We start from the raw sequence: 23788 nt of genomic DNA on the forward strand, positions 1-23788 counted from the left end.
GATTGATTGATTTATAAATGGTTGATTTACGAATAAAAATTGAAATATAAATTACAATGTTATTCGACAGCGAGTGAATCATTCAATAATTAATCATTGAAGTATAACCAACAATATAGTGATAGAATCCTTGTCCTGCTAGTTACACTTTTTTTAAGTTTTCGAAAATTCAAGATAAGCTTTGTGATGGGTCTGAACTTTAATTTTTTTACCGAGATGCACTCCAGCATTTTTCAATGTATTGTCCTTCTGAAACAACAACCATTTAGAAGAACTAAATGTTGTTAATTTTTTTTTTATGTCAAGTGTCACCGAAGGTGTTGGAAAATATCCTCTTGAATGACATACTGTTTGTGATCCTGGGCATAGATGGCAAGTACATCAAGTACAACTACTCGTCTGAAGCTTATGAAGTTCACACCCAAGTTAATAGAAATTGTTTTCTTACTTTTTTTGGCAATGCAGTTGTTCACTTAAATGGAGTGACATCATTAATGTTCTGTAATTTTCTCACAGCGGTTTTGCAAAGGCAACTTTTATTCAATTACAAAAAATAATTTTTTCCCATGTCTTTAGAAAAATGTTAACTACGATTTTTTAATGGTTTTATAATTTCAGTATACAATTTTTTTATTTAGGAAAGGATTTCAAAGTCATCAATTCAGTTAATAAATAGATTGTGTGAATGTGGCTTCTTGTTCAATAAAATCAGAAAGTATTCTGATAGCCATATATCTGAACAAAAATTCGGTTTAGTCAGACAGGTAACTTTTAGTTTTGTGAATTAAAAAATTTGTCGTAAAATGTATTTTTCATGTTATATGAATGATGGATTGTTTCGTCAATCTTAAAAATGTTCCATTTGAATAATAATTTGTTCCATTTGCACTAGAGCTTTTGTGCTTCTCTCCAGCGTGAACTGTCAGAATATTACCGACTGGTGGCCCTTTTGCAATCTGAAGTTAGTCCACCAAGTTTCATTATGTCTGCCAGCAAACTACTCTTAACAACAGTGTTTGTTGTGAATTTAATTGAAAGTTTTATGTTTGACCCACTTGGAGCAATTTTTCATTCATATGTTTTGTTACACACCACACACACACTCTAAACAATGTTCACTGGTCCAAATTTATGCGTAGATTTTCTATTTCGTACTTTCAGTTTATTAGATTCTCCGTTGAGCTAGCGAACTTTTTTATCTGCTTTTTAAATATATCATGGCAATATGATACATCAAGAATTTTTTGCAACATTTTTTGTTTCAACAAAATTTGTAAAAAAAAAACTGAAGGTGATACATGAAGACGATTGTGATGTTTCAGTTGGTTCTTTCGATGGCATGACTTTGAAGAAGTTGTCAGTATGGCTAATGCAGCCATCGCTCAAACTTACAGTTCTGGCTTCTTTGCTCGATTCATGCAGTGGTAAAGATATAATTTGTTATATTTATCGTTTTTATTGAATTTTTGTTATTTTTTTTTAAATTTTGCTATTTTTTTATTATTATTATTTCATAGCACGAGCAAGCCCCTTGCCATCACAAAACAAAACTCAAAAAACTAAGCAAAATAAATGATTGACCGAAGGTTAAAGGAATAAAATTAAATAAAACATAATTAAACCATCATTCGATTCGAATTATCAACCGAAAAATGACTGTAAATAAAAATATTAAAGAAATTTTCTACAGACATCAATTAGAATTAAACAATTACAATAAATTAAAAGTTTGCTCGCCAATTAAACTTTATATCACCAAAAAAATCATCAATTGTCGATTTAAAAACAGACAGAGAATCCGCATTAACAGCAACCGAGGGCAGCATATTCCAATCTTCCACCACTCTATTTGAGAAGTAGAATTTATGACAGTCTTTATGAGAAATTGAGGCTTTTAACTTGAGGTTATGTCCTCTTGTACGCTCATCGCCAGAAAAAAACAAAGTAGGTCCAATATCAGCCGAAACACCCTCGTGTATTATCCTATAAACTAATATAAGATCGGCTCTTCGTCGTCTGAAGGCAAGAGACGGCAAACCCAGTTTCCTCAGTCGATCATCGTATGAAAGATTTCTACAAGACTTTATCAAACGAGTTGCTCTTCTTTGTACCTTTTCCACCTCGTCTATTAGTCCAACTCTATAAGGATTCCACACTTGAACTCCATATTCCAAATGCGATCTCACCAACGATTTGAACAACAATAAAAAAAGCTTCGTTTGAAAGGCCCTTAAAGTTTCTGGCAATAATACCCAACATTGAATTTGCTTTGTGCACTGTTTTCAATACATGGCTTCTGAACCTCATTTTATTATCCACAACTATTCCAAGATCTGATAACTCATCAACTTCAGGAAGATTGAACCGCGAATTATCATCATCCACAATGGTGTATGAAGTACACGGCTGGCGGGAACCGATTCTTAGTAACTGGCATTTATCAGTATTTATTTTCAATTTCCATTCCTCAAACCAGGTTAGTAATTTTCTAATAGCTTGCAAAAAACTATTTTTGTCTTCCTCTGTTTTCAACACTCTAAAGATTTTTGAGTCGTCAGCAAAAAGCAAGATATTATCACATACTGAAGAAATATCATTGATATAGATAATAAACAGTAGAGGGCTCAAAACTCCACCCTGGGGAACTCCACTCAGGACTGGTCTTGACTTAGATAATGTATCCTCTAATTTCACCTGAAATGTTCTGTTGTTGAGATAATTCTCAATCCATTTTACTATCTTACCATTCACCCCATACCGCCCCAGCTTAAACAACAGACGTTTATGTGAAACTTTGTCGAACGCCTTTTCCAGATCCATGTAGATTACATTGACTTCGTAACCATGATCTGTTCCATCAACCACCGCCTCTAAAAATTTCAACAGCTGCAAAACCGCGGAGCGTCCAGGAATGAAACCATACTGACTCTTCGAAAAAAGATTATTTTCCATAAAGTATTTCATAATATGGTCCTTTATCAGCCCCTCCAGGACCTTACTACAAATTGACGTCAATGCTATTGGACGGTAATTCTGAGCAAGATCTTTTCTACCTTTCTTGTGCAACGGGATCACATGACTCTGCCTCCAATCACCAAAAACGATACCCTCATCCAATGAACATTGAAAAATACGACTCAAGTGAGTGGTAACCACATCACGCATTTCCCACAGAATTCTTGGATGAATCAAATCTGGACCCGCGGATTTGCCGGTATTCAATCTCTTCAATTTGTCTGCTACCATTTCTTTATTTATCTTCAAGTCTTCCATTATTGTACCATCAATTACTGGAAAATTTTGGTCGATAAAGTTTATCTCCTTTTCATAGACCGAGGAAAAAAAATCTGCAAATGCTTCTGCTTTTTCTTCAGCATTCGTAACAATTCTACCACCCACCGATAGTGGACTCATCGATTCAACATGTCTGGTGACTTTCTTTACATAGTTCCAAAATAACTTCGGATTATTTTTATAATTACTGGCAATTCTATCCTGAGATTGTTTTTTCAATTCACTGGTTATTTTTTTTATTTTTTCTCTAATTTTACGGTAAACTTCCAATCTGTTATCGCCATATCTATAAGTGGATCTCCAAATCAATCGCTTTTCCCTGATTAAATTTTTTAGCTCATTGCTCATTTTAAATTTATAATTGTTGTTATTACTTCTAACAGGAACAAACTGTTGAGTATATGTAGTCAATTTAGCTCTGAAAAATTTCCAGAACTCTTCAGTATCCTCATTCTGACCTGTTCGATTATCAAGTTCTTGTGACAGAAGCTCTCTGAAACTTTCATAATTTCCTGAATCATAACAATACTTTTTCTTGTATTTCTCAGGTGGGCATCTGAAACCTATTACTTTGAATTCCACAATAGAATGGTCACTATTACCCAAAGGTGGATGATGCATAATGTTGCGGACCAACTCTTTAGCTGATATTACCAGATCTAGGATGTTTGCTGCCTGTCCATCTCTGAATCTTGTTGGAAAGTTAATATGTTGAATTAAGAATTTATCTTTCAGAATACTCAAAAATTCATTTTCAATTTTTTCATCACTTCCTCTGCAACTAAATGTCTCCCAATCAATTTCAGGAAAATTAAAATCACCCAACATTAGGAAATCACCATTTAATGAAAGACCCTCAATTAACAAAGATAACAAATTTTTATTGTTTTTTTTCATCAGACTTTGGACTTCTGTAAATAAAAACAATATTTAAAATACTTTTGGACATCACAAGTTTAACAGAAATATGTTCTTTGAAATCTGATTTCATGGCAACCTCAGAAACAACTATTGAATTTTTATAGTACAACACCAAACCTCTTTTGTTGACTTCAGCAAAACCTGAGGAAATGATGGAGTAACCATTCATATTTATTTCAGATAAAACTCTACAATTTCTAAAGTTTTTTGGATTTACTTCATTCAAAACTATCAAATCTGGTGAAATCTCCAAGCTCTGCAAAAATATTTCTAAATCCTCAAACTTGTTAGTTAAAGAATCAACATTGGACATAATTATACTTAAATTATTGTTGTTGTTACAGCTTAAATTATTTATGATGCTAAATTTTGCCTTCTGTAAGCAATCACATGAAAGTCTCCTGGTTTGCCTTTTAACCTGAAAATCCACTTTGTGATATCTTCTTTAGCAGCAATTTCACTTTTTTTCTCTTCAAGAATTTTTTTATTACTGATTCTGTCTTCCTTAGATCATGATTTATTATAACTTTACTAAAACATGTTGAGTTTCTCAGTTTAAAACAGTTTGCAAGCAACAAATTCTTGGTAGTTAAACTTGCTAGTTGTACTAAAACTGGTCTTGGTTTGGCCTCCTCTGATTTTCTACCCAACCTGGATATATCAACCACTTCTGACTCAGAATCTATATCAGCAATCTCTTTCAACAGTTTGCCAACACATACCCTGGGGTTATTTTCCTTCTCATCTAAATTATATAATATTATGTTATTTTTTCTTTTTTCCCTATCATTATTAATATCTATTTTGGTAGTTGTATCTAAAATGGATTTTTGCATCTTTTTAACATCAGTCGCAAGAGTGTCAACCTTCCCTTTTACAGCTTCTGAATATTTCATTAACACTTGTTCACTTTTTTCAACTGTTTTTTTAGTTATTTTCTCATTATCTTCCAACTGTTTTAAAGAAATTATAGATATATTTTCCATTCTTTTTCTTAAATCTGACCATTCTTCATTTTGTGCATATATGGCTTTTTCAAGAATCTCCATTTTTGACATCATGGAATGTGTAATGTCTCGCATTTCACTTTTATAAACTTCCAATGATGGTCCAAAATCCAAACTGGCAGCCTTTTCTGTTTCAACCAAAATTTGTAGCTTTTCCCTATTACATTTCATGCATTATTCACATAACTTTAATCCCAAGTTATCATTGTCTGTACACTTCAGTTCTGAAACTGTGTCTTTCGGCTTTTTCTTTCTTTCCATCACTTGCAATCAATTAACGAGATATATTTACCACAAAAGAAACAAATAAATAATTAATTTAAATCAAGTTAAATTAAATGTTCGGTTTTACGAGTTTTACGAGCGATAATACGATAAACATAAACGTATTCTCCTATTTGTTTTAATGAATTTGAAATTTTTAATAAACTTGGCTTGCTTTTTGTGATGTAGCATGTCTTGAAATGCTTCTTTCAAATAATTTTTATTTGATTTTGAATGCAGGAAAAATAGGAGGTGAATTAGTATCAACGATATATTCATTCATGAAACATGGTGATTCCTACATTAAATGCTTAATGAAAAACACACTTAGTCTGGTTAGAATTTAATAATGTCAATTACAAACTTATAACAATCGTTAATTTTTAAATACTATACTGAGCAAATTGAAAAGGAAATTTTGGCACAGAATGTGGTAAAACTAGATTTTATTTTATTAATAATTAGCAACACTAGAGAATTTAATCTAGTGCTAAAAAATGGGAATCCTTTTTTTGGTTTTTTAAATTAAATTTCTACCATCAATATGGGCTTTGCCATGTTTTGAGTCGATCAAGCCAGAGCTTGAAAATCTTCATTCATGCTAAGCTTGTACTGCCCAAAACTCCTGCTGAGCTGAATCAGAACTCCTGCTGAGCTGAATCAGTTCCATCAGTTTGGTTCAGTTTGGACTAAGTGACACTACTTGTTGTCAATCTTATAATGAAATGGCATACTTGTATTGAAATTCTTTTTAACAAATTTATGCCTGTTCTGTCATAAGTCAAAATTATTTAAGTTTAAAATAAGTGGAGTCAGTTCATACTCTTCATTTTATAGCTCACAGTTATAATTGAATTTTTGTTATCATTTTCAAAATAGTCACCTCCATGTAATGAGAATTATTTTAAATTGCACTGACGTGAGATTGCATTGTTTTATACTGGGCTTAATTAAAGATATCTTGAAACCAGATTGACTTGAATAGATCTGATTAGAATTTTTTTTTATAAAAGCTGCTAAATGCCAGTACCATTCATTGAAACCAGTTATATGTGCAGAGGGATTGCTTAAGGGAAGTTAATGATGTCAACGCTTTATTGATTTTTAGGCAGTACAGCCAATTTTTTCATTGATCACTCGATGGATATTTGAAGGCGAATTAGAAGACAATCACCATGAAGTTAGTTTTTATTACTGCTTACATTTCATTACATTTTCCCTTAATATCTTGAATTGTAAAAATTGTTAAAATTTGATTACCTGATCAAAAGGTAGCACACAAATCAGCCATTTGAAATGAAATTAGATAAATATATTTGCATTGATTTTTTCACCAAAGACAATCGTTGCTTTTTGATGATTTCTTTTATAGTTTTTTACTTTTACGACTTATTTTAAAAAGTAAATATAATTGATATAGTCATATTTTGTGTTGTGAATGATAAGACTGTGACAACAGCCAAACATAAAATTTTCTGTACAGTCGGTGCTTCAAATAATCATGATAATATTTATTTGCATTTGTTCTATGCAGTTTTTTGTACTGTCTGATCCTTCGGTAAGAGATGACAGACTGTGGCATGATAAGTTTTCTCTGAGGCCTAACATGATCCCTTCGTTCATCACTTTTGATCAAGCCAAAAAAGTAACAAGATGTTGTCGTTAAAGCATTCGTACTTAACATTTTAGTAAATCGTTTAAAAGTTCTTTTCTATTGCTTAATCGTCTGTTTTCAAACGTTTCATATTAATTAGATTCTTTTGACTGGAAAAACAATCAATTTTCTTCGACACATTTGTGCTGATCAGACTTCAATCAAAGAAAGGGATGTTGTCAAAATGTCCTGCATCAATGATGGTTTGTGTTGCTTTTCTGGTTTTCTCTCACCACATACAGCACTGTCATTGAATGATTTTTCAATTTAATGAAATTCATTTTTATTTAGCGAAACTTTTGTGTTTTACCTACTTAATTTCATTTTGGTTAACGTTCTTTGGCAGCTGATACAATGTTTGAACAAGAGCAGAACAATTCCTTCGGCGAGATGATCAACGTCATCTACAAACAGACGAGTTTGCATCTCTTGGATGTTTTGCACGACAAGTACAAACTGCTTGATCATTTAAAGGTCTTGATTTTTTTTTCAGTTTTGTTTTATCATTGATTAGCTGACACATATTTCTATGCAAAAGTCTGTTTCTGGCTTAAATGGTATTAAAAATAAGGAGTACACCAGATAGGAATTTTTAATGTCCGATCAGAACCAGATATTGTTGCTATGTGCAAGCAAAAGTAATATATAAGCGGTTACACTGGACATGCTCTGCTCATAATGCAACAAGTGCATTGGTATGTGCCATAGAAATATGCAGGTTTATTTATAATGTAAATAGTCAAAGAGTACACTTGAATGTCTACATTTGCGTTAGTATGAAGCACAGCACGTTGAAATACATGAGCATTATAGTATAATACCCATGCCAACCTATTACTTTTGAACTGTCTTTGTAATAAATTTTCTTATATATATATTTTATTTTATATATATATTTTTTTAACATACAAATTTTGTTCACATCTCATTCATTTGAAATCAGTCAATATTCTAAGATCAGTAAAAAGTTTTTTTTAAATATTCAAATAAGTGTTTTGGTTAAATTTCTGTTCAAGAAAGATTCAAATTGATGTTCTAGTTTACTACTTTTCCAATCCGTTTTGCTATATTACCAGGCTAAAAAAAATTAAACTTTTTTGTTTAGGCCATGAGAGATTATTTGCTTTTGGGGCAAGGAGATTTCATCAGGCATCTCATGGACTTGTTAGAGTAGGTTCACTATCTTTATAATATTTGTAGTATATATGTATATTTCGCTCTATTCTTATTGAACAAACTTTATTCTGATAAACATAATGTTATTTAAAAAATGAAATAATTTTTTCAGCGTAGTAATTTGTCATATTAATCCATATTCAACTGTTTTTGCAGAATTTAACTGCATTATCACCACCTGATTTGAATATAAATATAAATTTTTCTGTCAACAAAACAATGATTTCAACAATTGGCAAATTTTGTCTTATGATTTTCATGTTTTTTTTTTATGATATGACATAGTCATCATTTTTATATTTTTTAAAATTCTCATGTTCATTCTTGTAGATGTGAATTTGTAAGGTTGGAATAATGTATTTTACAACATTGTGATACAAAGAGTCAAATAAACTTCTGACAGCTTTTTTTAACTTTGAAAGACACGATGATTTTTATATATGTTTGGCCAAATAAAGTATTCATACCACAAATATCATCTATTTTAGCTTGTGCTATTTGATTAATTCCAAAAAATTTGACTTCTCATGTTGAACTTAAACATTGTTGTCATTTTAGACACTCCAGTTTTGGGATGATCTTCTGAACAAATTGCTTCCAATATGTCAATGCATATTTTGATGTTCAAAAAGAAGTAATTTAAACTTTTAATTACTTTATTAACTTTATTGCTTAACTTAAAAGATAATTTTAAGTTAAGTAATAAAGGCGATTAAGCAATTCAAAATTTAAATTACTGCTTTTTAATGCCATTTTTTGGAAAATACACTCGCTCATCATTCTTTGTTGTGTTCATATGAGAATTACACTTGAAGAAAGTTTTTTTTGAATAAAGCTATGTTATCAGCAAATGAATTACAAATGTTTAATTGACTCTTTGCAAAATTTTTTATGTTTAATCAACGTTTTAATAACTGCATTCTTTATTCACATTTTAACACATTTATATTTAACTAAATTTATCATCCCAAGTGACAGAGCAACTATACAATAAAATCTTTATTCATGTATTTAATAATATCACAACTTAAAGTATAACAATAAATCGTTAGAATATTCATTTAAAATGTATTTTTTGGGGTAAGCTCGTTTTTTGCTGTGAAAGTCTGGTTCAAAATTTTCATTTTTAATCTTTATTCATTGTCCTTATTTTTGCATCTATTAAATCTTTGTGATTTGGTTATACCATGCTGGTTCCATACCTGAGATCTGAGGTCGATAAAATTAGTCGTTAAATTTCTTGAAATTATCAATTTTATTTAGCAAGTAGATTGTTTAGAGCTCAAAAAAGAAACCGATTAAAACGTTAAGCCTTGGTCAACTTATTTAGAATTTACTATAATTACAGGGATTTCAATTCATTCTGTCTGTTCTGTAAATCTGTGTTGAATTTTTTTATATTAATAATTTAATAGTTTGTTCAAATGTTTTTTGATAACATTTAACCGTTCGACAGTTTGATTGAATATATTTTTAACATTTTATTTCCAAAGGCAATTATTGTACCAAATAAAATCAAAATTATTTTAGATGTTTTAAATTGATTTTTATATTTCTACTTTTTGAGTCATTTTTAAGATTTAAAGTATTATAAAAGAGAACTGTTGTTCATTAAATGATCAGTATTTGTAAATAACCAGCGATTATCATAATTATGATTATTATTACTGTTATTTCATTTATTTACCATTTACTGATGTAATAATAAGTGTTTGTCAAATCTAAATCACAAGAGAGGATCTCGCAAAGCCAGCACAGATGTTGTTTCTTCACAATTTAACTGGAATACTTGAATCAGCCATCAGAGCCACGAACGCACAGTATGTCAATGCAGATATCATTAAACGACTTGATGTCATGCTTTTAGAGGTTTTATAAAAAATTTTTCGTAATTAATAAATTTCATAATTTGCTTTATTTAATATATTAGTGTTTTTATAATTATAAACCGTGTCTTAATATCAGCTTTTTAAAGTTTTCATATTAGGATCGGGTCTTTTAATTTCCTTTTTAACTTAACAGTTTCTCATCTTTTTCCAGGACCAGACTAAATTATTTCTTTTTCTCTCATCCAACGACTTTGTTTAAGGGAACTTCATTCTTCATCTTACTCTCTTCATCTTTCACCTCGCACTTGCGGTCAGACTGACAATGCAACATTAAATTTTTATTGTCTTATTGTCAGAAGATCATAACAGTTGTATGCAGCAATTCTTTTGATAACTCATTTAACAAGCTTTAAGTTCTTTATACTGCTTATATCATTAAACGATTTAAAGAGAGATTACAATAATATGTTTAATACCTACTAGGAAAATTGCCAGTTAACTAGCACAAATTCATAAAAACTGGCAAATAGGTCAACATACAATTTTTATCATTGTAATATATACCAAAGATGGTAATTGTTGCCAAAAGGCTTTTCTGTATCATTATTATTAAAATGTATTCAAATAAAAATTTGGTTTATCACATTAATAAGTTAAAAGATGAAGATAAAATTAAGATGCTTAAAATGGAAAAATTTTCAATCTTGGCAACGCTGAAAATATCGTGATATTTTTAAACATTGGCATATATAAAAGTCTTAATCCTAATATATATATACATATATATGTATGTTCCTAAAATGACTTATTATACAAAATGTCAGGTATCACCAGGCGACACTGGATGGGACGTCTTCAGTTTGGAGTATCATGTATCCGGTCATATCAGAACTCTTTTTACACAAGACGTCATGATTACTTATTTGAAGATTTTTAATTTTCTCTGGAGAGCCAAACGCATGGAATATATATTATCTATTATGTGGAAAGACCAAATGAGTTATGGTAAAGTTTTCCGTCTATATCCAGGTTTTTATTGGTCACATTATTTTATTGTCTCCATTGCTCATGCAATTTGAAAAATTAATTTAGAATTTCTTCCAATACTGCACACCTGTCACCTGATCGGCAGTGAAATGTTACATTTTGTACAGCAAATACAATACTACATCAACTTTGAGGTAATACTTGCTTAATATGTAATACTTGCTTAATAATGTTATAAAAAAATTTATTATGGAAACCATTCATGTTCAAAAATTGCCTTTTTCAGGCTTGAAATGGTTAAGTACATCAAATACTCATTTCTAAAGTTTATGTTAATTTTAAACAAACTTGCAAATGTGGTTTGATGAAATTCAAATTCTTGAATTAAGATGAAGAAAGATGTGATTCAAATAATTAGATAATGTTTTCATATTTTTCATTGAAAATTTATTTAATAATCCATTTTGTATATTTTAATGTATTTTGGTTTTTACAGAACAAAATATTTCTGTGCTCAATTATCTCTACTGAAATTTGTTAATTGTTATCAATATGTTAAATTGTATTTCGTATTTCTGTTGATATCATTTTTTATTCAAGGTGCTTGAATGTTCATGGGTTGATCTGATGAGTAGGATCGAAGAAGCGCATGATTTAGACCAAGTCATTTCAGCTCATAATAATTTTTTGAGCAGCATTGTTAGCAGATCTTTGTTGGACAGTCAGTCACTGGTATAAATAGTTCTGTAACGATTGTTTGAATTTTTTGTATATATTTTGGACACAATATCAAAAGATGTAAAAAAAATTGCAGCCTATTCTGACGCAGCTAAGAACAATTTTTGATTTAGTGTTGCAGTTTAAAGAACAACAAAAATTTGTTTACAACAAGATGGATGAAGAACTGGAATTTAGGCGACAATTCAAACTAAATCAATTGCAGAGAAGTAATAAGGTTGCCGCAAAATTTCTTACTCTATTGGTTTCTTAATTTTAATTTTGTAATCGCTATCAGGGGGAATGGGGAACTGATGAACAAACAGAAAGTGATGAAGTGAAAAGACGAGAGGAATTTGTCAAACAATTGGTCCCAAGCACCCTTTCAAAGCTTAGAGTACTAAGTCAGTCATATAAGGTAAAATCCAAACCACGTTGAATGCTTTATTAATTTTTCAGTATTAATTTAACAAAACATAGCTAGAATATTTAAGTTTATTAATCTTTTTAATGCAAAATTTATTTGAGGCTGTTGCTTCCAACCAAGTTGAAAATAGATTTTCGTACTGATATCAGTTTGAACGTGTAAATTCTGTACAAAACTTATAAAATATTCGTTTACACTTTTGTGCACAAATTTATAAACGATATTAATCATTCGTTAGCTTACTTGAAGCAAATTCAATTCCGGTAAGGTGAAGATGTGAGTATAAAAAAAATTTCAATTTTCCATCCCATCGTCAGCGAGCTGTCATTAAACAATGATTGTAATTGATATAATACGTTACAAAAAAAATCATTATCGTACTCTAAAATAACGTTTAAAATTTTTCAAACAGAAATTGGTTGAGAATTTCCTTTCATCAATCACGACATTTTCTGATGGAAGCCTGCGTTGCCTAATATTTAGATTAAACTTCAATGAATTTTATCATCACCAACATCCACACACAGGCCGATTATCCAAGATCATGTACGCGTCACATCCTCAAAAAATTAAAGGAACAAAAGAGCCTAAGTTGTGACGTATGTTTATTGAAATTATGACGATGCAAAAACAAATTACTGAAGAATATTGCAATTGTGATGAGTAAATTTATTTACACAAGATTCAACCCCAGGCCAAATTATTTTGGTCTTTGAGATGGTTTGTATATCGCCCGTTCTGGCCTATCCTGAAAATGTATTAAATGTAATTGAATTTAGTTATCAAATAAAAACGAAGTGAACAAAATTAAAATCAATCGCTTATAACCTTATTTAAAATTTAAACGTAGAAATGAACGTTTGAAAAGCAGTGACGTTAAACACTATTATTGATCAGAAGAATGGGAGCTTTCTAGGACAGCCATTCCCCCGTTACGAGCTTTGTTGTTAAGTCAGTAAAACTCAGTTTTTATACAGAAATATTTATAAATTTTAGACGCGATTAGTATTCATTATGAACTACGCACTATGATCCAATCATTTCTGGGATTGTGGCGCTGATATAGTAAATGAGGCTGGTATTTTTTACTAAACCCAAGTAGTAATCAATCTCACGAACATAAAAACGCATAATTTGCTTATGGAAATCCCGACGTTTTTGATAAATAGTATCATGAATCAACTGAGTGGTTATCATTATGTATTACTGAACATGCACTATATCAAAGATGCCAGTTAGACAGTGATGTGGGATTTAGAAAGGTGATAAAAACTGAATAAATGTACGAACTAAAATAACAAACAGAAGAGAAAATTTTTGCGCATAATTTTTAGCATTAGAGTGAATAATGAACTTTTCATAGAAAATGTTGCCGAATAAAGAGAAACTTGGAGACAATTAAGGATGTTGCGTGTAATGAATCTGAAAAAGTCAGTTTACAATTGAAGGTAACTAATATACATGGAAAAAATGATGGTCAACATCATAAGAGATGGATAAGTACAAACAAGCCCTGCAATGTTGTGGAAAAAGTTTAAGAGTTGTTCAGGAAATTTTGAGTTTTGTTAGATTTGAGAAATTTTGCGATGTTATAGAAAGAGAAGAAAAAGGATCAGACAGAATTTGACTAATACTCATAGGAGACACCTTATATGACACTAAGAACACAATTTCTAGTGTAAAATTTCAAACAAGATTTAAAACAAAATGTTATCTTACCCTATATCTGATTTTTTGCTTTATTTTATTGTCGCCGTCACCGCTGTCCCTACAATCACTCGTATCTTTCCTGGTATCTTTGAGGTTTCTTTTTACCTTGATTTCATTCAATGCAGATTCTTGGTTAGTTATTGTACCGGAAACCCCTTCATCTTGCACAGTGTTTTCGGCATTTGCAAATTTTTGGCTACTGTTTGCTGTTGCAGCTCTTTCTTCAGTTGTATTTTTTAGAAAGCAAAACTCTTCTGATTCTTCCTTGAAAAAATAAAAAGGGCGTTTTATCACCTACAGCTAAAAATATCAATAGCGCCTAACAATCAGAGCACACATCTTCGGCCATGTTTTGTTTGATTATTCAAATTTTAGCCAGTTTTTATCTAAACTTATGTGTTTATTAGTAAGAAAAATTGTCAACAAAGTTTCATTGTAAAAATATAATAATAATAATAATAAAAAAAACTTGTTGAGAGCTATCCTTTGTTTCATTGAGTGCTTTATTTTTTAACCTTTGTAGTACATAGCTGTGTTTTTTCACGTTTTCTTCTGATATTGAAGTTCTGCACATATCATAAAATATTATCGTAACTAAAATATAATAAAAGGCGTATTTTAAAATTAAATATTTTCGTAAGATTCAAACACGAATTGTTTCACCTTTCTTTTGTAGACTTCAAAACGGCAACAGCTGCAATCTTTTCGTTTGACTCAGATTTAGTTACGTGTCTATCCTTTTTGTTTTCCTTTATCATTGCTTGCTTGTGCTATAGGTAGAGAAATAATTTAAAATAAACACGCAAAGCTTAAAAAATTATTAAAAGCCACCTTGAATGAACGTTGACTTGGGAACGTGTGTGGAACCAATTGAAAAAAGATATAAACTACTGAGAAGATATACATTATATATATATATATATAGAGAGAGAGAGAGAGAGAGAGAGGGAGGGAGAGATGTTATGGTGAAACAACTACAAACAAAAAAATTGAATTGCCAATGATTTTTGATCTGATGCAGAGCCAGTAATGGATGCAACTTATATGGGCAAGATGAAATTGATATTAACAGTGGGAACGGTATTGACTGATGGTGATACTGACTGAGATGTGGAAAAAAGAAGCCGTTAACGCAAACGCTAAATAGTCTACATTCAAAAAGGCCTTTGAAAATGAATGCATCAGGAATCTACTGTCAATTCTGTGCACAAAAATGATGACATGATACATCAGATTGCATGCACTGTAGAAAGGATGCCTTCCGGCTATAGCTCCCAAGCTGTGATATTTTGATCATTTAATATAAGAATGAGCATGCATGGTAACTAAATCAGTTTCCAGAGTGAAGCGCCACATCACTGAATAAACCGGACCTCTTGAACAATTGTTAGAAGTTACATAAAGCAGATACAGTTAGTATACCAATTCATTTAAGCAGTCAATGGTCACAAAAAAGAAAGGCTTCGTAACAAGACGTAACATATTTTATAAAATTAAGCATTTGATGGCTTGAAAGCAACAAAAAATTAAGTCTTAATATAATAGTAATAACAATGTTGCATTTGAAACATATTTAAATGAAAAATATACTAAATTTATAACTTTTGAAGTTTTGGCAATTTTTGAGTCATCGTCATATTTTCCTGAATCACTTTGTTTTTCCGGAAACCTTCTATGTTTAGAATCTTTGTCCTGTATTTTTTTCTTCCTGTCTTCTTTCAATCTATCTTTGTGCTTTCTGTCTTCTTTAACGGACTGCTGTAAATTTTAATACAAAATTTTTTACCTGTGACTGACACCTTGGGCTAAATCTCAACTACATTAATGATGTTGGTTGTCTTTGGATAGAAAGCTTAACCTCAGTGCACTAACTTGCATCTCATCGTTACAAAAAATTTGCATACTTTAACATGTAATCCAATGGTATAAAAATAATTCAATAGTATAAAAATAATTCAATAGTATAAAAATAATTCAATAGTATAAAAATAATTCAATGGTATAAAAATAATTCAATGGTATAAAAATAATTCAATGGTATAAAAATAATTCAATGGTATAAAAATAATTCAATAGTATAAAAATAATTCAATAGTATAAAAATAATTCAATGGTATAAAAATAATTCAATAGTATAAAAATAATTCAATAGTATAAAAATAATTCAATGGTATAAAAATAATTCAATGGTATAAAAATAATTCAATAGTATAAAAATAATTCAATAGTATAAAAATAATTAAATAATATAACAATAATTCAATAGTATAAAAATAAACCAATGGTATAAAAACATTAGCAAGCAAGCAGAAAATATTTACCAAGCTTGATTTCTTTTCATCTCTTTTCCTCAAGACATATGCGATCAAAGGTGTTTTGATTGGCAGGCATCCATTGTTAGCTTAGAATAATGCATAAATAAAAATAAATAAATGTGATTTTCCCACTTAAAAAGTGTTCTTGCCAGGTTATTAATTATATTATAGAAAGCCAACTTTTAAAACCAACTTGCGTTCATTATTATTATTAGATCAGATTTTTGCTATTTTGTACTAAAACTCCTCAAACTGTTTCTATTTCCACACATTTTCTATCTCATTATCTTTGGCTATGTGGGGTTCAATAAATTACATTGGCAAGAAGCGACATCATCAACTATGACAACTCCCGCCGTTTTAAGCAGATGTGCTGATAGTTATTATAATTTCTTATCAACATTACATTTTAACTGTTTTATTAGTTCTGCACGTTTGAATCATTCAAAAGAGTTATTGCTTTTATGAGTTATTTATGTTACCGTGAGTTACACTTACACTTGATAAAGACCGCATTTAGAATTATTTAATTTCTTAACATTGAAGCAATCAATTTAGCTGTAGTGCATAAAAACAACAATTTGCTTCTTCTTCAATATTCAAATATAATATCTGGTCTAAGCTTATTTATTCTAACTTTTTATCTTGGTCCTCAAAAAATTTTTTCCAACTAAAATCTTAACTTTGTTTCCTAGCCATTTTTACACTGTGACATTTTTTACATATTTTCCACTGTGATATTTTTTACATATTTTCCACCTTAAAGTTTTATTTATCCTGAAAAATCTGTATTCAATTGTAAGCAAACACCCATCCTTCTGACACAGAACTCAATAGTTCTCTTTTGATGAACTATTGAATTATTTAAATATTAAGAACATCACAATCAAACTTCAAATGCAATTCTGTGATATTTTAATTGATTTACATTTATTTTATAAAATTAGCGTCACAAAAAGATCAAACGTACCTTTCAAAAGCTTCTCTTTACTTTCAATTTCTTCCAAAAAACTTTCAGGAAGAATAGTAGATTCGTCCGTTTTGTTGTTTAAAGTGTCAAGAAACTTGAGGTAATCAGTATCTAAAATATACAATATAAAAACTTTATTCAAACATTGAACTATGATAAACCATTGAACTGAAGTTATAGAATATCTCTCAAAGCTAGAAATACTTGTAAAACAAATATTGAGGCAAACATTTGATTTGCTTGATCACTGAAGTGGATTATTTAAATTGAAAAAAATCTAAACTTCATTCTGTTTGTTATTTTTATGTAAAACAAACATTCTTTCCACTATTTGATAACAAGAGGCTTATTGTTTGAGCTGCAACCTACAAAGCTATTCTCATGTCACCGCTGTTCATTTGTGATTAACTGACCGCAGATTGAAAAAACATTATTATTTGCTCAAAATGATGACTGGTGTAGTTGGTGCAAAAGATTGTCGATAAAAATATCCAAACTTGATATGATTGATTGATTAAAGTGAAAGTTAATTAAATCAATAAAATAACTGAATACCTGTTGCAATTGAAGCAACCCTGTGATCAACTTTTTGTTTTCCACTAGATATTTTATGAAATGGAGCATATTCAACTACCGCTGGAAACTCACTTCCTTTATAATAATAAAAATAAAAAAACTGATTAAATTACAAAGCAACAAAAAAGAAAAAGTCAAGAAAAACGGAATACATTACAAAGAATTATACATTAAAAAAAAATAGTGAAGGAGTAAATAGAAAAGAATGGATAAGTAAATGTAAAAAAATTGGATGCATTCATCAAGAAATAATATCAAGAAAACCAGTCATACACAAGAGGTTTTAGGCAATGTTTGAAAGTATGGGAGTATAAAAATGTTAGTTAAAGCACTAACAAGAGCTTATAAAGAGTCAATGGATCAGGAAGTTCATTGATACATCGATTGATATATTGATTGAACAAACACGTCTTGAAAATGGCATATGTGATGCTTTAAATGCAATGTATGAATCAAACAAAATAAACAATTAAACACGAACCTTTATCATTCAAAAATATGTAACCATCAAATTTATCTTTGAATAACCACAAATCCGTCAAATTGACAAAATTTATGTAAGCCCTCGAAAATGGGTCGCCACTGAATTGGTATTAAAAATTTGTTGAACAATCCCCAAAATTGTTTCAAAATAATATCATGATCTCAAAGTCATGAACGTAAAAGTATGTACTTAAAAGTTAATTATTTAACAAAAGATTATTAAAATGTACGTTATATAACATGATCAATTTAAGTTAATAATGACTGATGTAAGTACGTCATATCTACACACAGTACATGCATTACAATAGAAGGCTTCAGATAAATATAAGTCACTAAAAGCCGAAAATATCGCTAATTTTAAAGTGTTTGATGACTTTATATATATTTTTAATCTTTCTTACCTGACTGATTAAGTCAAAAATTCAACCGATTCCAATAAAATTTTATGAACTGAAAAAATTATGAATTACAGCAAAATCAGAAAATGTTAAAGGAGATTTTAAGAATTCGTAGGCAGAATCAGTGAAAAGATTCTTCATGAATATAATTGGGGTCTCGTGGCTGAGTGGTTAGCGTGTCCGTCTACCACTCCCACGACGAGTTCGAATTCTGCAGTTTCTACAAATTCATTCGGGTAGCCGACCCCCGGTCAACCCAGCCGTCCATCCTTTCGAGGTTGGTAAATGGGTAGACGACGTAAGTTGTCGCATGTTGGCCGGCGAGATGGCTCAGTGGTTCAAATGCGTGCTGAGTCAAACATCTCAATGGCTATCATATACTCAGCGTATAATACATCACATAAAATACATCTGTACGTCGTGTAAAAAGGATAAACAGCCTTTGTGGCGAAAGATGGCTGCTTCATATCATTGGTTGAAGATATGAAGAACATAATAAAGATATATAGATAATATATATCAGTAACATTGTAAGTGGTTCTGCGTATGTCAGAGCTGCAATAATAAAGACAAAAAAAAATAAATAAATAAATAAAAATAAGAAACAAGATAAAAATCAGATCAACGGTTATTGTGGGTTTAATTAATCAAAATCAATCAATCAATCTTCGTTTGGCGTCCAGAGACACGGTTTCCCGAGGTAGGACGTTGTTTTCTTTGCCATCAACTTTTTGCGCCAAATTAGACGATCAGTTGTATCCATATCATTTAAATTTAGAGCTTTCATGTCTTGCTCGATTGTTTGCGACCAGGACTTCTTCAGACGGCCTTTGGGACGTGTGCCAGGTACTTCAACATCTGCAAGAGAAGTTATGGCACTGTTTCCACTTCGTTTGACATGACCAAACCACCGCAGACGGTATTGCCGGCATTCGTCCTTTATATCATCTAAACCAGCACGACGCAAGATTTCGGTAGATTTGAAGTGGTCCTTCTTACTAATTCGTTGCATCCATCGGAGCATTTTCATGTCGGTTCGTTGAGGTCGGAATTAATCAAAATATATGAGAATAAAATTAAAATAAAGTAGTATTTATTTTCAACTTAAGTCAACGTAAATGTCATTACCAGGATAAAGAATCAATACTGCTCATTGTGAAGACATTATCAAAAAACACAATTAGGTTTCCAAATTTAAAGAAAATGAAAAAATATCAAATTGCATCCTATATTGTAACAGTACTTGAACATAAAAAGACAAAAGTTAAATTTTTTAAAATTATTCAAAGAAAAAATGAGGCATGTCACAGCATTAAAAACACCTTACAAATGAAACCGTGGTCTTTGTTAAGATTTTGCTTACCTTAAATAATTAAGAAAAAAAATGTCCTCTCCAGCTAGACTAAAGTATAAAGGTTAAAAAAAGTCATTGATTGGCAGTGTTAAATTGTCCAACCCAACTCATGCAATATCTATTCAAAATTGTTGGAAGTCAAACTGTGTAGTAAACTCCAAAAATTTAAAGTATTGTAATATAGTAAGTATAGTAACACTCTTCCTTTCAAATTTAACAAACAACAATTTACTTTAAAAACTGTTACTGAGAATTTATTACAACAAAAATATAGAACAATTGTTACCTTACGCTTCCTTGAACAAAATAATAGTAATCATATAATCCCAAAGGAGCAACAAATTGCATAAAATTTTCTGATGTCATCGTTGATGGCAATCTACGAACAACTATCTGCAATCAATAAAAAATATTGCAAACAAATTTTCATCATCTCTTTCACAAAGTTTTTGCAAGACACACAAATCAAAAGTATTTAATGGATGTGGATAAACTTTTTCCTGTTATGTGTAATAAATATGTTTTGAAGTGTATGTTCTGCACTGTGCTAGCCAACTTATAGTAAAGGAAGAGAAAGATAGTTTTCAAATTTTGTTTTGTTAATTTATTTACAAATTTATCATTTTTTATTTAAAATCTGTTTGTTTTAAATTGGAACATAACTAAAAGTTTAAAAGAATATTGTAGAGATGCACAGAATAGTGAATTTAGCCGAAGTTGATCCAACATTCGACCGAAGCCAAAGACTGAATAATAAAAAACCTACAAATTTGAAAACAATTTAATTTTTTAGAATGAAAAACAAGTTATTGATTCATGTCTATTCATGTCTATTCTTTATTGAGATAATATACAATCCCTTTTTCAAATTCAACTGTTTCAACAGCTATGACAGCACAAATGAATTTTCCTCTCATAATTTTCAAAAATTATTGTTCTAAAATCCAAAAAAGTGATAGTTTTAATGGAGGCCTATTCAGCCTTAAAATATCCAAATGTCAAATTTTGGCTGAATGTTTGGCCAGGCGAAACATTTGGGCATTTTCAGATATTGTAAGCTTGTTGGATCTGGATCTTGAGACAGCTGCTAAGTCCTAAAATGGCTTTCCTTATATAAAAGAATCAAAAAAAACATGAAATATTAATATATAAACCATTAAAAAGCTACTTTTTATCCTAGCACTGCATAGCCACCAGTAGTTTTAAATTAAATATGAAACTTACATCATTTTTGTGTAATTATTAGCATACAACTTTCACTCCAGTATTTAAAAAATTAAAAATACTATTTTTGAAGACACTTGAAACTTTGAATGATTTAAACTTTTTTAAAGGTATTATATTAACACATTGCATATAATTATAATAGGAAAGAATCACTGCCTTCGAGCCCAGTCACTGCAACAACAAAATCAGGTGACTTTAAGTTTAACCATTGAGCCATTAACTGATTAACAGTGCATGCCATAAATAAAGTCTTGAAAATAAAACATCTTGCAAGTGATAGTATCCAAATTAAAAAAAAAAAATCTGAATTTGAACTAACTAACAACAGATTCTAGAAATTAAAATAAACTGCCAAAGGTACTAGCAGGATTCAATATTTTTTAGATCCGTGGCGTAAAGTTATTTCATTTAATTAAGTTAGCGATTAATTGATTAATATATTTATTTATCTATCTAGTATCTATTTTTAATTTTCATAAAAGTAAAAAAAATTAGTGGCAACAGAAGAGAGCTGTGTCAGTAAACTTTATTCAACCAATTTAATTTTTTAATTGTATGAAAAAACTACAAACTTTATTTTTTTTCATGACTTTTCAGCTATCGGTACTTCTTCAAATTAAGTTCGTAACGTTCGGAAAAACAAACTGAACTGAACAAACTGACAATAACATTCAAGTGAAGTTAGCCAAGAAAAAAAATCCTTGAACTTCAATTTAGTATTCAGGGTTTATATATATATAAATAAATATATATATATATATATAAATAGCTTATTGTAAATGGACAGATTTCTATACTAGCTCTCTTTGATATGAGTGCTGCCTTCGATTGCGTTGAGCATGATACTCTTCGTCGTCTTTCTATTAGTTATGGTATAAGTGATTCAGCGTTAGATTGGTTAAGGTCATATCTATTCAATCGGTCTCAACAGATTTGTTTTAATACTGTCCTGTCTGATAGTGATGTTTTACAATCTGGGGTACCGCAGGGTTCTGTGCTGGGCTCACTTGTTTATGCTTTACACGGCTGATGTACTAAATGTGGTAAATGAATTTGGTTTTAGGGCATTTGCATATGCCGATGACATTCAGTTGGTTGCAAGTACTCCACCTAGTTTTGTCGTTGGTTTAATTAAAAGAAAGACTTATTAACTGTCTCTCTAAGATTGATGTTTGGATGGACCAAAATGACATTCGAATGAATAAGTCAAAAACAAACTTACTTCCCGTTGGTACATGGCAAAGACTGTCACAGACTGACTTAAATTCAATTGAAATTGATGACACTGTAATTGATTTTTGCAGAAATTCAACTGTCCTTGGATTTACTATCGACACCAATTTGAATATGTGTGATCACGTGAAAAAAGTGTCTGCCATGTGTATGTTTCAGTTTCGTCGCCTTAGACTTATTAAAAAGTGTTTAACTAAGAAAACTTTATGCGCTTTTATGCACGCTTTCATTCATTCACATCTTGATTACTGTAATAGTTTTGTATGCTGTTTCTAAGAAGGAAATAGCCATGCTGCAGTCAGTTCAAAATAGTTCCGCCAGGATTGTTACTGGCAGTCGCTAGTGTGACCATATTACGCTAGTATATATATATAGAAGAATATAAACTGAATACTATCAAAGCCTTCGTCAACCGAGCAATAACACACTCAACTACTCAATTTAATTAACAATGTAATTAAATTTAAATTAAGAAATATCAGTAACAACAATAATAATAACTACAACAGAGTTACCAGTAGCAATATTATCACCAACAACAATAATCTTTCTATTGATAATGATAACTCCATTGCCATAACAACAACTCCATAACAACAACAATAACAACAACAATAACAGTAATCTTAATATTGATAACGATAACAACAACAATAATTTCAACAATAATCACAATAATGACTATAACAATATTATTCATAATACTAATAATTATAACGAAAGCATTGTCAACAACAACAGCGATGAAGTCAATAATAACAACAATAATCCAGATACTAATCACAACATCATAGTCAACAACTATAGTAACCAAAACAACACTTACTACAATAACGCCAATAATAACAATAACAATACTACCAACAGCATTCCCAACAATAATAACAATAATGATAAAGATATTATTCTATATTACCGCAACATCATGTCCACTTCATATAAAACAGATGAAAACATTTTAAGAAAACTAATTTACAACAATGTCAAACCCGTCAATCCCAATTGCAAAGTTAAGTTAAGAAAATATTATAAAAACGCCAAAACATCACACATGATAATCAAACATAACTGTCAACCCAACAACAATTCCATCATGAAATATAGTCATCTTATATATGAATTTTCCTGTCCCATTGATAACTGTGTCCACCAAACTTCTTCATATATAGGAATGACCACCAATCAACTTTCTCGTCGACCTACCATGCACAAAAGAGAGGGTGCGATCAAATCTCATATAGAA

The 23788-nt window shown here is 30.3% G+C and overlaps 2 protein-coding genes across 2 annotated transcripts; one reads left to right on the plus strand and one right to left on the minus strand.

Moving 5' to 3' along the window:
• Window positions 1-892: 892 nt before the first annotated feature.
• HELRODRAFT_65285 (hypothetical protein) lies at window positions 893-12874 on the plus strand (the record flags this gene model as incomplete). Its single annotated transcript, XM_009021195.1, has 15 exons — window positions 893-961; window positions 1292-1424; window positions 5727-5821; window positions 6595-6666; window positions 7021-7131; window positions 7241-7361; window positions 7508-7614; window positions 8246-8310; window positions 10050-10185; window positions 10970-11174; window positions 11238-11326; window positions 11733-11864; window positions 11947-12087; window positions 12148-12267; window positions 12689-12874. Coding segments are annotated over 15 exons (1782 nt in total), but the record flags the coding sequence as incomplete, so codon positions are not given.
• A 4932-nt stretch (window positions 12875-17806) lies between these two features.
• HELRODRAFT_65972 (hypothetical protein) lies at window positions 17807-20481 on the minus strand (the record flags this gene model as incomplete). Its single annotated transcript, XM_009021196.1, has 3 exons — window positions 17807-17918; window positions 18325-18429; window positions 20372-20481. Coding segments are annotated over 3 exons (327 nt in total), but the record flags the coding sequence as incomplete, so codon positions are not given.
• Window positions 20482-23788: the final 3307 nt, after the last annotated feature.

This window comes from Helobdella robusta, assembly GCF_000326865.2.
Source record: "Helobdella robusta unplaced genomic scaffold HELROscaffold_3, whole genome shotgun sequence".
Lineage (NCBI taxonomy): Eukaryota > Metazoa > Annelida > Clitellata > Rhynchobdellida > Glossiphoniidae > Helobdella > Helobdella robusta.